The sequence below is a fragment of the Dromaius novaehollandiae genome, chromosome 27, assembly GCF_036370855.1.
Source record: "Dromaius novaehollandiae isolate bDroNov1 chromosome 27, bDroNov1.hap1, whole genome shotgun sequence".
Taxonomy (NCBI): Eukaryota; Metazoa; Chordata; class Aves; order Casuariiformes; family Dromaiidae; genus Dromaius; species Dromaius novaehollandiae.
The window spans coordinates 1985385-2001500 of record NC_088124.1 but is presented as its reverse complement, the minus strand read 5'-3'; the positions used below and the strand labels follow the sequence as shown (position 1 = coordinate 2001500).

Genomic DNA, 16116 nt, shown 5'->3' with positions numbered 1-16116 from the left:
AAAATGCCTTAGGAAACAGCATCATTTGTGAGTGTCAGAAGTTTTAAATCAATCACTGTTGTTAACAGAGCAGCAAAGAAAGAGACATAATTTCATCTGCAAGACTGTGCTAATTATGGCTATGTCTGAGACAGCATTTCTCAGCATTGGCCTCTCAGGGCTTTAGGAAGGTCTGTAGCATCATTCCCTCTGTGAACAGATGGGGAAACTGAGTCGCAGAGGGGGACTGTGACATGCCAAGCGAAGCAAGATGAACCAAGTTGAACGAGAAAGCATCCCTGATGCCAAGAGTTGGCACTTTCCTGATCTAAAAGAGGCTAAGCAAAAAATATCCTGGTGTCTGGATGCAGGGAGAGAAATGGTCCTGACAAGGTAGAGACATAGAGGTAGGAGAGAGGTGCCCAAAGTGGACTGGGAGGAGCCACAGGATTTCTGTCCCTGTGTCTCAGGGCAGCATGGGAGAACAGGGGCTTGGGGATTATTTCCCTTTCCTCCTCTAGCTCCTTTATGCGAACAGAGATTTTCATTAAGACCGAAAATCAAACCACACCAACCAAAACTGCAGCAGCTGTTGGAAGCAGGCCCCAGCTTGGTGCTGGGGTCAATGCGCACGCAGGAGGCAGGCGGGGAAAGGAGAAAGAAGGGAAAAGGCAGCGAGAGATGGGGCAAGGGCTCCAGGCTGTGAAGGGTGAATATAGATCCTGCCAAATTTTTCCACACGCTTCAGCAGTGCTAGGATCCTGCTCTATGTTGCCTTACCAAAAAAATACATTCCCCTATTTTCCCCCTCCCCGTCACCAGTCCAGCCTTAATCCATAGACACCCTCCGTGCTGTGTTGGAAGGAGGATCCCCTGGGGTTATTTTACATTCTCCTGCTGATGGCATCACCAGTGATGTCTCCTTTCCACCTGGATCTGCCCGTTCAGCCGCCCTCCAGCTGGAAGCACGTCTACGTGCCCGGCGGCAGGCTGCAGCGGAGCCGGGCTGCTTGCAGAGCAGGGGAGGCTCAGCTCATTGCTATTCTGCAGGGCACCCGCGGGCTGTGGGGCTTTTTGTGCCCACCTTGGACAGTGTCAATTGCTCTTTCTTGCGATGGGGCATCCCATGCAAAAGTCGGGCTGCTGCCCCAGCAGCTGGGTGACCGTGCTGCCAGCTAAGGCATCTTCCTGCCAAGAGTGCAGCCAGCCTCCGGGACGGCTGGTTTCTGAGTCCGGGGACAAGAACATTCCCATTCAGGGCACCTCAGATGACGTATCCCAGGAGGACTGGGTCCCTCGTACTGCTCCTCCCACCCCCAATCCACATGCTAGGCTCTCCTTGCAGCCCACCCACAACCACCCACCCTGCGTCTGACAGGATCACTTGGGAAAAGCATCCGTTTTTCTCCAGGATAAACTGCCACTGTTTGTAGTAGCTCAGCTGCGCTGGCTGTCATTTCTCCAGGCTCTGAGAGGGTGCTGTTGTCCCCAAGGGGATGAACCTCTCAAGATGTCCCTGTCCCTCCCAGGAGCCATCTCTCACCCTCGTGGCCTCCTCTGTGCTCCATGTCCTGATGGCCCCGAGCCAAGCTTCCCCCTTGTGCTATCTGCTGGGAGCCTTGAACCCTTGTGAACTGTGTCTGGGCTTCCCTCGTGCCCTTTGGGTAGGACCCTGGAGGGTTTCTCCTCATCCTTCCTCCAGCCAGAGACTTTCTTCCAGCCCACTGATTTCTTTCCACTTTGAAATGACTCCTGCGTGTGTCATGAAGAAACTCATCTCCCAGGTCATTTCACCAGGTTTTGTCCTCCATATGATTTCCTCCTTTTTTTCATTCCTTTCTGCACTACAAAGACCTTCTCCATTCCCCCTGCCTCCAAGCCACAATAGCAGGGCAGACAATACTCTGAATACTTTCTGAATTTCAGTCCCCTCTTGACTCCTTCAATGCTGCTCTGATTGGTTCCCCAGAGCCTTCTTTCCATGCCAAGGCTCATGCTATGACCCCTTGGGATGAGTCATTCCTCCCGGCTGTCAGGCTGATTTTGAGCATGGCCGTTTGGACACAGTGGCTATGCGGCCCCGGTTCCTGAGCGAACCCCTTTGCCCAGCCCTGCCTGGGCTGCCTTGAATGCCCAGGGACTCCCAGGTCCCAGCCTGGTGGCTGCCACATCCCTTTGTGGTGCAAATCCATGTGCAATATCCCCTTGGACTCAGGAACAGGCTGCTTTGAGATGTCCTGGACAGAAGACCTGGCTTGCTCTGGCTTCACCTACTGCAAACTCCCCAAGGACAGTGGCAGTGGTTCTGTGGTCCCTCCATATCAGACCCTGAAAGCAGAGTTTGGTAGGCTTTGTACTAGCTGCCTTCATCCAAGCTTGTGGCCAAAATCTCCCTTCTGGTCAATTGAGTCGACCTGGCACTTCTGGGACATGACTGAGCTCGTCCTAACACCAGGAACAGGCCAGAGAGACCACACTGTAATGCACCTTGGGGCATAAAGAGGGCGGAGGGTGGCTTAGCTGTCGGGAGCCACATGATACACGTCTGACCGGAGTGAGGCAGATGCCACACGCGTGTGCCATGGCCTGTGCAAGGACACAGAGACCAGCCTCTAGAGCCAGTGGCTGCGGAGGAGGTTGATACTGGCTGGGCTCAGTGGTAGAGGAGCGCCTGAGCCTGCCGGCACACTCAGACCCAGCCCCATGAGTCACTTTATCACCTACGCTGGCTGGCATGGAGCGGAGGTGGTATTGTTTCCATAAAGACCAGATGATGACAACATCTCCCATCAATGGAGTCAAATTCTTCCATCTCTGGGGTGGTGGTGGATTCAAGAGCTCCCTGTCAGAGGGCTCCTGCACGCCCTTAGTTGCCTCCAGCTCAGCTGGCTGGGATGTGGGGCTGATCCTGACTCACTCCTGACATGCTGCCTGCAAGGCTGGGCCGGGCTGGCAGGCTGGAGGCCAGGCAGGCTGAAACGGCAGCTTTTGCTTTGGCAAACCTTCCTTCACTAGGGTATTTCAGTTATTTCATTGTCGCCGGCTATACGAGGTCCTTAGAAAAGACTGGACACAAGGTCCAGACATGTATCGTCATCATCTTCATCAACCCAGTGCCCCTGAAAGCACCCCAGTCACTCTGGGAAAGGGAAAGCCAGCTCTGAAGTGCTGTTGGGAGTGTGACGGAGGCTGTCTGGGTGTTCCTGAGTGTTTTAGGGACCCTACTGCTCAAACATGGGTTTGGTGAGCTATCACACCACGGACTCAGGAGCAGTCATCACTCACCACCCCAGTGACCGGGCAGATATTTGCAATCTTGGGACACATCAGCAGTGGGGAGCCCTGCTTTTGGCCCCAAAACCCAGCTCCAGGAAAGTCAATCTTTGGTCATCAAGCTTGGAGTCACAGCAATGTTTTACTTTCCCTTCCCTTCCCTTCCCTTCCCTTCCCTTCCCTTCCCTTCCCTTCCCTTCCCTTCCAACTCTTTTTCTCCAGAAGAATCCGGCACTCTTCTCTAAAGCCTAAATGCTGCCTCCCTCCAGCCACGTGGGCACAGCAGTGCTAGAGTAGGAGGTGGGACTTGGTCAGTTCCCAAACGGATGGCTCTCCCGGGCTTTGTGTCAAGCCTGCCAGCTGAATTACAACTTTGCCTATGTTACACCCTCTCAAAAGACCCTCAGATCCTTCATCTACCTTCCATGCCTCTGCTTGAAAGGCAGAGGCAGCAGGAGGGTGAGGGGAGCAGAGATGTTGCAGACACCCCACTGTCCATCCCACCACGTCTGGTGGCCCTGGCAGTTGGTGCTCCACGCCTTTCGCTTGATGGAGAACTCATCAACAATTCCTATTGCTATGGGATGATGAAAAGCAAGCATATGGAGTCCCCATTGTCCAATGTCCCCTTTGTCTGCTTCATAGAGTATCCCCTTTTGGGCTGTTCGTTAAAAACATACCCAAATCACTACTGCTATGGAGATGGCAGAGCCCTGCTGGGTCCCATCCACTCATCTCAGCCTGGTTTGACAGCTGTGCTCACAGCAGGACGAATTCATGGGCAGGAGCCGCACTGCGTGGCTCCTATAGATGCATCTCAGCCCTTTTTGACTCTCTCAGTAGATTGAGATGCCACTTTCAAGTAGGACGGATTGAGCTGTGGCTCTCAGCGCTATTGGCTCCAGGCTCTGCACTTGAGAGATCTGCAGCCCAGAAGGACCATTTGGCTTCCCGAAGAAACCCTGTTCCACCTTGTTATGCCTGCGTGGAGCACCATGGCACGCACGGGGATCACAGAGGAGCCCTGCTGTCTGGTACCCCAGGGACAGCCGTGACATTAGACTGGGCGGACTGCTGCACAGTGCATGAATGAAAATGCCAGGTCATCCCCGCGTGTCTCGGCATCTACATCCACCTCCTGTGCCCTGGCCTCCATCCCTGCCCAAATGGGAGGTAAACCTGAGCGAGCCATGTTGCTGCTCTGTGCCTCAGTTTCCCTCCCTGTAAATGTGCTTCTGCCCTTGGTGGGAACATGCCTTCAGATTTGCTTGTGCACCTTGTCAAGGGGCAACGTTTTAACCTCAAAACCAGTGGAAATGGGGAAAACCCCAATGAAAATCTTCCCAGAGTGTGCTTTTGCCATATGGAGGGCGAGAGGCAGCAGGAGGGAGCTGGTTATCGTTCATCTCCCTGCAACTAAATGCAGGGAGACATAAGCTCTGCCGAGGGGACAGATGTTGACTTCTAGCTAACGGGGTCAGGGCGAAATGATCCCCTGGGCAGATTACCCAGCGCAGGGACTGTGTCTCACCCAGCTCAGTAACGGGCAGGAGGAGGCCCAGGACGAGGTGGGGTGCTGCTGCCTGGCCTGCCCTTCCTGGGTGCTTGGAGGTCACGCACCTCCTTTTGTCATTTTAATCCAGAAAGTTTGGGTCTAACCCCAAATATCAGCAAGCCCAGACATCCCTGCTCAGGAACTGGGGGAGCGTCAGTGCTCTTCCCCCCTTTCCCTCTGTGCTGCCATGAAGAGAGCACCCATCCCGTGGTCCCCCCTGGCCAGAGCCTTACCACATCCCACGCTCATCCCATGGAGGGGCATGGAATGAAATCCAAGCTTTTCCCCCAAGATCTCAGGAGCTGGAAACACTGGTGAGAGCCCAGGTTGCTTCTCTCTGGCCTGCTTCTCAGTGCCTGTAGCTTTCCTGAGTGACCTGATTTTTTTTCTGTCAGCAAACATCTCGTGGTGCCGCTGCGGCAGCTGTGTGTACTCCCGGAGCTCCTAATCCAGACATCCTCTCGCCGAGGAAAGAGCCCTTGCTGAGCAGGGATGCAGCACTGATCTCTGACTTAGTACGCATTCAGCTGAAAATTACTCTGTGGATCACGGAGTCTTGCTAAAAGCTGGCTCACTCAGGTATTTATAGGGATATTGAGACCAATGTAACCTGCTGGGAAAATACCCGTGGAGGGAAGCCCTCCACCTGCCCATTTCCAGTGCTCTCATCATTTCAGTGACACTAGAATTGTGCACCAGGTCTGGATTGCAAGTTTGGTCCCAAATCAGCACCAGAATCACTTTGGCTGAAATCGTCTGACCTTCAATTCTCCAGTGCTCCCCCCTCCCCAGTTTAACGGAGCCCCACAAACTCCTCAGACATCTCAGGGATGAGGATGCAGCTAGTGATGGAAACTAGAGCTTCCCATGTGTTACAAAGCCAGTACAATCTCCTGCGGTTAAACTAGACCCTGGAGCTAGATCCTGCAGGTAAATTTGGAGATAGATCCATCCCAGAGGTAGATCTGGGGGTAGATCCTTGCTGGGTTTAGCTCTAGCCCTGAAGGGGCAGAAGCACCCGGCGTTGTTTCCTCACAGCCTTTCCAGCGCAGAGACCATCGTCTCTGGCATTGGTGCAGCAGAGCAGCGTTCAGAGCCAGGCATGGATGCACTGCCACAGTATAATTATAATTGTAATGCACCAGCCGGCACTAGGACAGACATGCCAGCCCCAGGCCACATCGCTGAGGGAAAGGAGCTAGAAGAGGCTTTTCCTTAGGAGGAGCGGTACAGTCGTTGGACCTGCATGGCCTGTCCATGCACCATGGACCCGGTTCTGAACAGAGTTCAGCTCTCGGTGTGAAGTGCTTGCTCTGATTTAACACTGACACTCCGAGCTGAAAATCTCCAAAGTCCCCAGCAGACCCTTCCGGACCCTGATTTCTGCTTTTTATTCTTTGTCCTTCATTATGATCTACCTGTTCCCTGGGAATGAAGGTCTCCACAGGTCACCCTTGTTTGCTAAAAATATAGTTGGAGGAGGCCAGCAAGGGAAAAGAAAAAACCGAGGAGAGAGATGGCACCAGAGACCTGCCAGTCCCCCAAACTTCTCCAGCTTAGGAAAATGCAAACATTTTCCTGAGAAATGCAGTCAGTACTTTCACTGGGGCAGGGCTTGTGAGGAGGGATGGCATCTTTTCTTTGACTAATATAGACGGAAGGAAACCTAGTTGAGCTCCCAGGCGCGAGACACTCCCCCTCCCCACCCCCAGCAGCTCTCCTGTCTCATGCTCCCAGATCTGAGTCACCTGGATGTTTTCGAAACATTTCCTCCAGATTTAAAAATAAGCCTCAGAAGAGCCATGGTTGGCTCGTTCACTTGCTTGGCTGGGTAGGTTTGCTTGCTGTTGCCCTGATTTATCATCTGCTTTGGCCGGGCTGGTTAGATACATCTCCTGCGACTCAGCTTCCCAGGGGACTCCCAAATGAAAAGCATCACCTTGCAGGCAGATTGCCCTCAAGTGCAGCATGCAATGCCTTTTCTTAATTTCATCCCATTGATCTTCTTTTTCAGGCTGAAACCCTGGTGCCAGCCTGAAAAATTGCTTGTTAGATGTGATACCTCCACGTTTCAGAGGGCACCATCTCCCCCAGGGCACCAGCTCCCACAGCTATAGGGCAAGGGGCCACCAGACTTCTCAGCCTCAGCCAAAACCTCTCCATCTCCTTCCCATCTATGTCCTCGGTTTTTGAAAACCCAAATGCCTGAGAGGCTTCCAGGCACTCAGAGTCCAGAGCACTGGAAGATTTCACTACATTCTTCAGTGTTAGTCCATCTTTCCTGGAAATTTAGGCAAAAGCATGGTCCCATCCCAAGGCCCTCCTCATCCACCTCTCCCTCCCCTCCCATGGCAGCAGGGTGTCTGCCACCATCCTGCCAAGACCGTTCCTGAGTGGAGGAAAGGGGGAAAAAAACCTGTTTGCCAGCTCAGACGTACGCCCTGCTCCGTGACCCAGCTGGCCATGGGCAACGAGGCTTCCTAGGGTTCCCTGTAACCCAGCCCCAGCTGGCCCCACGCCTGTGGCTCTTGGCAGGCACCAAGAGAAGGGGAAAGAGCGCTGCAATCCCAGCGAGGGCTGGAGCTCAAGCTCGCCTCCTCTCCAGCATCACCCCAAACACAGAAAAGGAGGGACAGGCACTTCATTTGCACCAGTGCCCAAACAGCCCCTGGCACAAGCCAAGAGCAGCCCCCCTGCCCTGTACCCATCCCCTGCCGTCCCCCCCTTAACAGTGTCCTGCTGCAAGGAGCTGGGATTCGCCCTCCTCCTGGCTTGCAGGAGCTGCAGGTCAGGGCTGATGGGTGCTGCTGCCATCCTTGAGCTTTTTATCTCCAAAGGCTCAGGACAGGGCACTTCTGAAACAGCAGACAGTGCCAGAGCTGTCCTCCAGAGCTGCTCACAGACGCAGCTTTATCCTCACAGATCCTGCTTTATCCTGGGCTGTCCCTCTGCCGAGTCCTGTATTCCCCTCTCAGCTTCTGCCTCCCATTTCCTAACTGTTTCCAGCCCAGTTTGATCTAATTTCCACGCCTCTGCAGCCTCACACAAAATGCAGCTGACCCTGGCTGGAGGCAACTAGGGGAGCTGCACTGGCAAGGGCGAGGCTGGGGTGACGGGTGAGCAGCCAGCACCGTGGTGTGGGGGCTCGGAGACGAAGGGCGGGGGATGCCCTGGGGGGCAGCAAGAGGCCCCAGGGGCGAGGGATCTTGCTACAAGCAGATTTCTCCAGGTTTTCTCTTCCTGGCATGAGTTTCAAAGCACTTGAGGAAAGAGAAGATGGTCCAAGACAAGCAGGCGGGGGGAGGACCCTTGATGAGACCCCAAGACAAGACCTGTCTGCATCCACGCATCCGACAGCCCCAAGGCGCTTTGCTGTCTGAGACGTGCTCCGTGGGGGCTCTGGCTGCAGCAGGGCTCGAGCGCGCTGGTTCCTCGCCACCCCCAGCACACCATGAAAAGTCTGACACAGTGTCTCTGAGCGGAGACGGGCGCCGAAGGAGCTACATCCCTCCCCAAACATCCTCATCAGCATCCCCCTCTGCATCCTGTCACCAGCGGCTGCTGCGGACATGCTGGGGGGCCGGTTCCTGTTGGACGCCCCTGGCCTGCTGCTTCCCCTCCCTTTGAACTTGTTTCATCTTCCCCAGCAGTGGTGAGTGTGGCTGTGAGGGGGGAAGCATGGGCTGGGCCGGGGGACCCTGCTGCGCCTGATGAGGGTGGAAATGGGGCGAGGAAGGATGCAAGAGGGGAGATGGGGGGCTCTTCCGCCAGCACGAGCGCATCAAACCTATTTTAGGTATTTTCCAGCTGTTTGGAGCAGCTCCTGCGGAGGCTGGGAAGTATGATACGCTCCCCTCCAGCCTGCTCAAGTTGAGCAATGCTCCTACATCCCCCCATAGCCGAGGAATGGCCCCACGGGGGGATGCAGCCTCCAGCAGCCCCAGAGTGGTGCTTCAGAGGGTTTTGGGACAGAGGGAGAGGGTTTGGTGGGATAACACAGTCCCCAGATTCTGCCAGGGGCATGGGGTGCTGGGTTTGCCTCCAAGCTCCACACCCATCAACATATTTCAGTCCCCAATGCTCCCTTCCCTCTGATATTCAAGAGCTGCTGGTGGAGGGGAGGTCACTAAGAAGAAGAAAAGTGCACCAAAATTCCCTTTCTTTTTGGTAACCCCCCACCAAGAAACTACTCACTGTTGGAGTGTCCCAGCCAGGACCTCCAGCCTCCATGCTGCATGGTCAGCCCATATTCCTTGGTGTTCCCATGTCCTGGCTCGGCACGTGTAAGTGTGGCTGCAGACCACCTTTGCTGCTGCCCCTAAGCAGCAATTGCCCCAAAGACCCAGTGTGGTGGTGGAAAAGCCAGCCCTGACCTAGTGATTGCTTGGGCAGCCTGCCCTCGGCTCCGTGGGAAACCCAGCCATGGGAACGAGGAGGACGCCCAAGCTGGAACAGCAGCTTTGTGACCACTTGGGCATCTCCAGCTGGGATCCCTGGACAAATTCAGAGATGTCTCATGGTGAGATTTGCTCAAGACATGGCCATGCTGCCTAATGCCAGGGCAGCAATGTCTGCCGTCCACCCAAGACTCGCTCTCTGGTGGGTTGCATGAGGGAATCTGGGGAGCAAACGGCCGGTGAATTTGGCGGCACAAGGAGCAAACTATTGGGCAGTGCCTCCAAGCTTGCAGACCCAGGGAGGGGGTTTTCTGTGCGGGGCCAGGAGCTGGAGCCGGGCTGCGCTACACCCTGTTCTCCCCTCCTTGCCAAGCTGCACTTCCAGCCCCAGCTCCACACTGCCTAATTAAATAGAAAGCTTTGAAAGCCTGGTGGTGACTTTGTTTCCCCTTCAGACAACTCTTTCCAGCCAACACTCCTGTCTTCTTCTCATCCCAGCTGGCCAGTATGTGATAGGAACCTCAGTGGCACCTGAGATCCTCACGCATCCCTTCAGGGTTTCAGAAATGCAAACGATACCCTGCAAGTGAAGCCCTTAGCACAGACAGCTTTTGCTCTTGGCACAAGGATGGAGCAGAGATGCATGGAGCCTCTCTCATTGCTGCTCCTGTTCCCTGCTGGCCGCTTCCGAGAAATGCATTTCCCCTGCCTGCAGTCGGAGCGTTTTTCTGAGCCTCGTCAGAGCCAGCGCCAGCCATATGCGAGCTGATATCAGGGCCAAGGACGCAGGGGCTCCACCGGCACGTCAGCACAAGAGATGCCAGCAGGGACCCCCTCCACCCCCCTGGGCCACATGTCAGTCATGCTGGTGGGCCTCCACCCCCTCTCCCCCGTGCCAAGCTTATCTCTGGGCTTTTCTCTGACCTGTGCTGTCTTGGCAGAGGCGCAGGGCGTAGCGTGCATGCTGTCTCCTGACCCTCTCCCGTCCAGGCCTGGAGCTGGCCGACCACACTCTGCACCTCCACGTTGCCGGACGTGCCCCTGCTCCGTGTCCTGGCTGCTCCCGAGGCCAGGGCAAGGGCAGAGATGGCCCTGTGTGCTTCCCTCCCCAGCTCCAAAGTTTGCAAACCTCCAGCTGCTGGCAGAGCCCAGGATCCCATAGCAGATGGGGGCCCTGCTGCCCTCGCATCTCTGGAGATGTTTCCCTGCCGTATCCCAGGCATGAGCTGCATCATGCGGGCGCAGGGCATCTGCTCCCCCTGCCCCTTCGTGAATGTCTGGCTCATGATTTACACTCGGCCTCTGCTCCTCCCGTTGGTTCTGCCCGCTGTCTTGGTCACACAGACCAAAATATAAAGGCACTGGGTAACGGGTTTTTTAAGGTGAGCACCCACGAAGCAGGGCTCTGACCCTCAGACACCAGGGTGAGGGCAGGCAGGCAGCAGCCCCAGTGCCACCCGCGATGGAGATACCCTCCTCAGAGCGGGGGTTATTCCCCCGGCTGCCAGAGCCCACCCCGGGTGCAGGATGCATGCAGAGCCCAGGCGATGCCGGGAGAGGCGAGATCCACCTCTCCACATTCACTGCCAGATTGCAGGCTGCAGCGGGGGATCTTTTCTAGAGAGGGAGCTGCGTTTTTCCAGCACATCCTTCCCTAAAAATGAGTGCGAGGCAGGTACCAAGCACCCCTGGCTCAGTGGACACTTCACCAGGTGAAACAAATTGACGAAAGCAGAACGGCTGAATCGGCCCCTTGGAGCATCCGCGTTGGCTCCCTGGCTATGAGAGGAGTTGAGGCAACGCACTACGATGGAGATGGTCCTGCAGCAGGCACCTCACGAGGGACCTGAGTCCTGCCAAGGTGTCTCAGACTCCCGGCATCTGGCACCACTTTGCACATCTGTGGGTTTGGTGTCACTGAGAGGTGAAAAACTGGGAAGCTGTGACTCAAGCTATCAGCGCCTGGGCCATTAAAAATGTTTCAGCATCGTATTTTGGTAATGCACTTTTGGCATCTAGCGACAAGTCAAGAGAAATTTTGGGCATTTCTGATTTAGAAAATATCCTTTAGCAGTGTCTTCTATCCTATTTGTGTTCTCCAGCATTGTTTCACTGTTGCTGTGTCCAGGACATGAACCAAGTGGCTAAAATCACAGCACTTGCCAACTGCAGGGAATTAACAACAGGGAAAGAAGGAAACGTCCAGCAACCAGAAAACAGGAGAGCTGGAGAAGCCAAATTCATATTGTTAAGGCTACAAAGTCTTTCAATACTAAACTGGGCTACAAGAGCCATAGTAAAATCTCTTGATGCTGAGTGACTGAGCATGAAATGGGATGATGAAATTCGGGGTCCATATTGCACAAGAAAAACCCACCCAAATTATAGCCAGCATGAAGGGCTCTAACTTAATCCTGCTCTCGGGAAAGATGCTGCTGTCAGAGCAGAACTCTCCCTGAAAAGGCCCATTTGATGCTCAGATGCAGTATGGGAGGAAAGAGACGGTCTGGATTTGTTAGAAAAAATGACAGACAGGGAACTAGGGAGCGTTGCTATGTATAAACCTGCAGTCCTCCCACGTCCTGAATCCATCCCCACCTCAAAGAGGATGCAGGAGAACCAGAAAAGCTCTGAGAGCAATGACAGGGTGAGAATCGCAGGGCACACCGGCGGGTCAAAGGATTTTTCCAGCTGGGAAAATCACACTTACGAAGGAAGTTAGTAAAGACCTGAGAAAAGGTGTGCGCAAAGGGAAGTTGAGCAGGGACCATGCTTTTTGCCCTGCATGCAAGACGGAGAGGGCACCCACTGAGTTTCCCCGACAGGACCAAAGGAAGAGCTGTTTCACAGCAGCTCCACGTGGGATGTACCGGGGCAGGATGGCTTCCAGAAGGGATTGGACAAATTCCCGGAAGATGGAGGTGCTGACGGCTCCGATGACAATGCTCCAAGAAAGCTCGAAAGCTTGTGATTGCCAGAAGCTGAGTGGGTAGCAAGGACTTCTTGCTCAACGCACACACACACACTTTTTTTCCACAGGCATCCACCGCCAACCACTTTTAGGGGAAAAACCTCAAAGCAACAGATCTCTGGCTCAACCCAACAGAGCTGGGGATGCCAGGTGCTCCTGAGCAGTCATCATCGGCCCCGATGCAGGATGCCTCCTGCCCCTGTCCACCTGTGTAAGAAAGCAAGGGAGTCCTGCCCTAGGAAGGGCTCCTAGTCCTGTGGGGGTTTGGGCAGCACTTTATGCAAGGGATTTTGGTCCCTTTGGAGATCCTGACACTGATGCACCGAGGAAGAGCCATGTATCTGTCCAGCAAACAGGCTGGAGGCAGGGTCTGAATGGGGCAGCAGGGAGACGCGAGCCAGGCGCGTTCTCAGCCGTCCCTGCCCGCGGCACAGGCTGCCGGCAGCACCGGCCACGCCAGGCTGCGAGTCGGCAGCACTGCTGTTTCGCTGGCCAGCCTGGACCGCTGGCGAGCACCATCTGCACTCCGTCACTCGCACACGAGTCCTCAGCATTGACCTTCCCGTCTCCTCTCTCAGCTGGGATGAGAGACCTGTTGCCTTTTCCTTAGGGAAGGTTTCCTCCCCTCCGGGCTCCACGGGACTCACCAGTCCCATCTCCAGCCCTCCCATGGCACCAATGAACCACGGGTTAAGTTTTCCAGCAACGCTTTCAGCAGGTCACCATGAGCGGAGCTTTCCTGCAGCCGATGAGCCTGGCAAACACCCTCTTCTCCTTCCCACAGCCCCAGGACCTCCTCATACAGCGCAAGGGATACCAGCAACAGCAAATGCCCAGCGAGGATGGCCCCGTGCCAGGATGCCCTCAGAGAACAGCACTGGCAGTGTGCATCGCATCCCCTTCCTGCCCTGCTAACACCCCCTGGTCCTGCCACGGCACCCCGTCCCCTCGGTGCTCTGTCCCCAAACCCCAAAGTCCTGGCCTCAAACTGAGGGGCCGTGTCACTGCACTGGCCAGGAAGCGGTTAACTATCTCCTCTCGGAGCTGCAGAGCTCAAAGAAAGTGTGTTCCCCGATTTATGCCCAAGCACAGTGGCGAGGCAGTCAGACGATATTTGCAGAGGGCTCAGTTTTGTCGGCAGATGTTGAGAAGGGGAAGGACGGGGAAACGATTCATTTGCGTGGCAGCCTTGTAGCCAGGGCTCTGCCTGGGGAGGTGAGGCTGCCTCATGAGACGCCCTGCGGTCTCATCCCAAGCCCCTCGAGCCCCCAGAGGAAGCCAAGTGTCCCGCAGGTCCCTGAGCAAGCAGGTCACTAGCCCCAGGCTCCTGGGCTCCCCTCAGCAGGGAGAACCTGGGATAAAGACAGTTCTATCTTCCCCTTTCTGCAAGCAGGCTAAAGCCCAGCGCAGCCAGAGCCTGCTCTGATCACTGCTGTGGCCAGATGTGCCCCGTCCTTCGGAGTGGAGGAGTTAAGAGACCTTCCCCCTGTTGTGGCTACTTGGAGAGTTTGTGGGCTCCTCGATCCCTTTACCCACAGCAGCAGCCACCCCTGGACCCGGTCCCGAAGCGTTTTTCCTACCTGACGGGGATCTTCACTCTCAGGTATCGATCCACAGCGATGGCCAGGAGCGCCAGGATGGAGCTCTCCGTGAGGATGAGGACGGGGCAGGCCACCATGAGGCAGCTGTAAAACTCCGTCTGCGGTCCAATGTTGATGATGATGGCCAGGGGGATCACCAGGGCCCCCACGGCCACGTCCGCCACTGCCAGCGAGACGATGAAGCAGAAAGTGGCGTCCCGCAGCGCCTGGTTCATCTTCACAGCCCAGATGACCAGGATGTTGCCCGGCACGGACACCAAGGCAATAAGGACTTCGATGGAGATGTAGGCAGCCTGGAAAGCTGAGACGGGGTGTGCCATGATGCTCTGGTCCCCTGCCCACGAGCACTGGGGCCCTTTGGTCACCTGCAAACACACGGGGAGGCGGTGAGCAACTGGCATCCTTAGCTGTGCTGCGAGACGGGATGGAGCCCGTGCGGGGGGGGCCAGGAGAAAAAGTCTCCGTCTGTGCCTGCCCCTGCTGCTCCCCCTTCCTCAGGGCATGGCCAGCCCCCGCCGGCCCAGCGCCCCTGTCCCACCCGTGCAGCGCCCACCTCCATCCTGCCGCGACCTGCTTTGCAAATCGTGGCAGCCGCCTGTGAGCGCCCGGGGAGCACCAGGCGCCTCGTCCCCCTGCACCTCCCGCCGCCGGGGCTGGGGACCCGCTGCCCCTGTGGACTCCCCGCGGCCGTGGGCCAGACCCCTGCGGCCGCTGCAGCCGGCAATGACACGCTGCTCCCCTCCCATCTGCTTCCTGCCGTGGATTTGCACGGTGCTTCGGCAGCAGCGAGCCAGTCCCGGCCAGCTGGCAGCTTACCTTGTCCTGGACGCCAAGTGCTTTTCTGGGGTGCCTCCCCCCAAAAAACGGAGCTCTTCACCCCCAGGGCGGCCCAGGGGGCATGCTGGGTGCGCGCCAGAGGGATGCTCAAGGCTCTGGGTACCACACGGCCGCTTTGCCTCGGCCCGTGTCCCGCTGGTGTCACCGAGCCCCGCTGCAGCGCGCCGAGCCGTGCTCCGCTCCGGGTGCCCTGCACCGCTCTGCTCCTGCAGCCTCTGCCAGCTTCCAGCGGGAGCTGGAGCATCACATGGTGCAGCGCAGCGGCTCCTGCAGCGGTTTAAAGAGCGACTGACCCGATTTGGGGCACGCCGTGCAGAACCGAACTGAGCGGGGACGGGAATGGGCTGGACTGGGCTGCGGTGAGGGCGGGAGCTGGGCTGGCCCAGCCCGTTGGCCTGGGATGGAGAGGCAGAGCCGCTGCAGCTCGGCAGCAAGGGGAGGTCCGGTGGCACAAGCCGAGGTGGAGCCACGCTCCGAACTCGCTTTGGGTCCCAGTTTTAGCATCAAAACCATCATTAAAATTCAGTATAAGCACAGTTCCTGAAGGGGATGTGAACCCCGAGGCAAAACCAGATTCAGCCTCAGCTCTGCTCAAGCAAGGACCCAGGGCAGCACCTGGACACGGACCAGCCTCTGCTCCGGGTTCAACCCCAGAACGGGACCAGAATCCAAAGACAGAACCAGAACTGGCACCGCGAGCTGGGCAATTTCTCTGAGACAGCCCCAAAGCTGCATCCAGGCTCTGGCTGGCAGCATCCCACCCCAAATCAGTGCTGGGATGGATTGGGAATGAACCTTTAAGCACCCTTCCTCCTCAGGGGTGCTGTCTTCCGAATGGCACCCCAGGTGCTGTGGGGCGGTCCTGCAGCGTGATTTACACCCCGAGCTGGGCTGGGGGTAAAGGAAAGGGCTGGCCTTATCCAGGGGCAGCATCCCTTGCGGAGGGGGCTGCACTGGGGGAAAACGACCACCGCTTCCCATCACCTGGGGTCCGCAGCCCAGCCCAGGCATTGAGCTGGCTTCAGGGCGCAGCTCAGAGCCAGGAGGAGAAGGCAGGGGCCGTTTCCCAGCCCCAGACAAGGCGTTTGGAGGGATGCACGCCCCAAACTGGTGCTGAGGCTGGCCCAAAAGCTAATTAAGATCATGGGAGAAGCTAATGGGGGATTCTCGGGAGCAATGGCTCCCCCCCCCCCAATTTTTCCCCTTTTGATGGGTAGCAGAGAGGCAACGGGTTTGGGGGTTGGATCTGACTGATGGAGCTGAACCAGCAAGCCCAAAATGCCACAGCATCACCCTCGCAGAGCTGCTAAACCCCTCACCCCCCACGTAAGCCTCCTTGGATGCTCTCTGCACCCCCCAGTATCTCCAAGGATCCCCGCCCCAGCTGTGGTCCAGGCACGCACAGGACTAATCCTGCATAAGTGGCTGGGTCCAGTTTATGCAGGTGCTGCAGGGACCAGGGCTGATTCCTCATCTCTGCAAGCTTATCTACAACCTCAGACT

General features: G+C 56.5%; 1 protein-coding gene across 1 annotated transcript in view; it reads right to left on the bottom strand.

Moving 5' to 3' along the window:
• ADORA1 (adenosine A1 receptor) overlaps nt 1-14978 on the bottom strand; it is a 29725-nt gene extending 14747 nt beyond the window's left edge. The window contains exons 1-2 of the mRNA XM_026101213.2: nt 14593-14978; nt 13756-14141 (exon numbers count right to left, since the gene is read on the bottom strand). Coding sequence (XP_025956998.1) covers nt 13756-14096 — 341 coding nt within the window. The 5' untranslated portion in view covers nt 14097-14141; nt 14593-14978. The remainder of the gene's footprint in view (nt 1-13755; nt 14142-14592) is intronic.
• Between the last annotated feature and the right edge of the window lie 1138 nt (nt 14979-16116).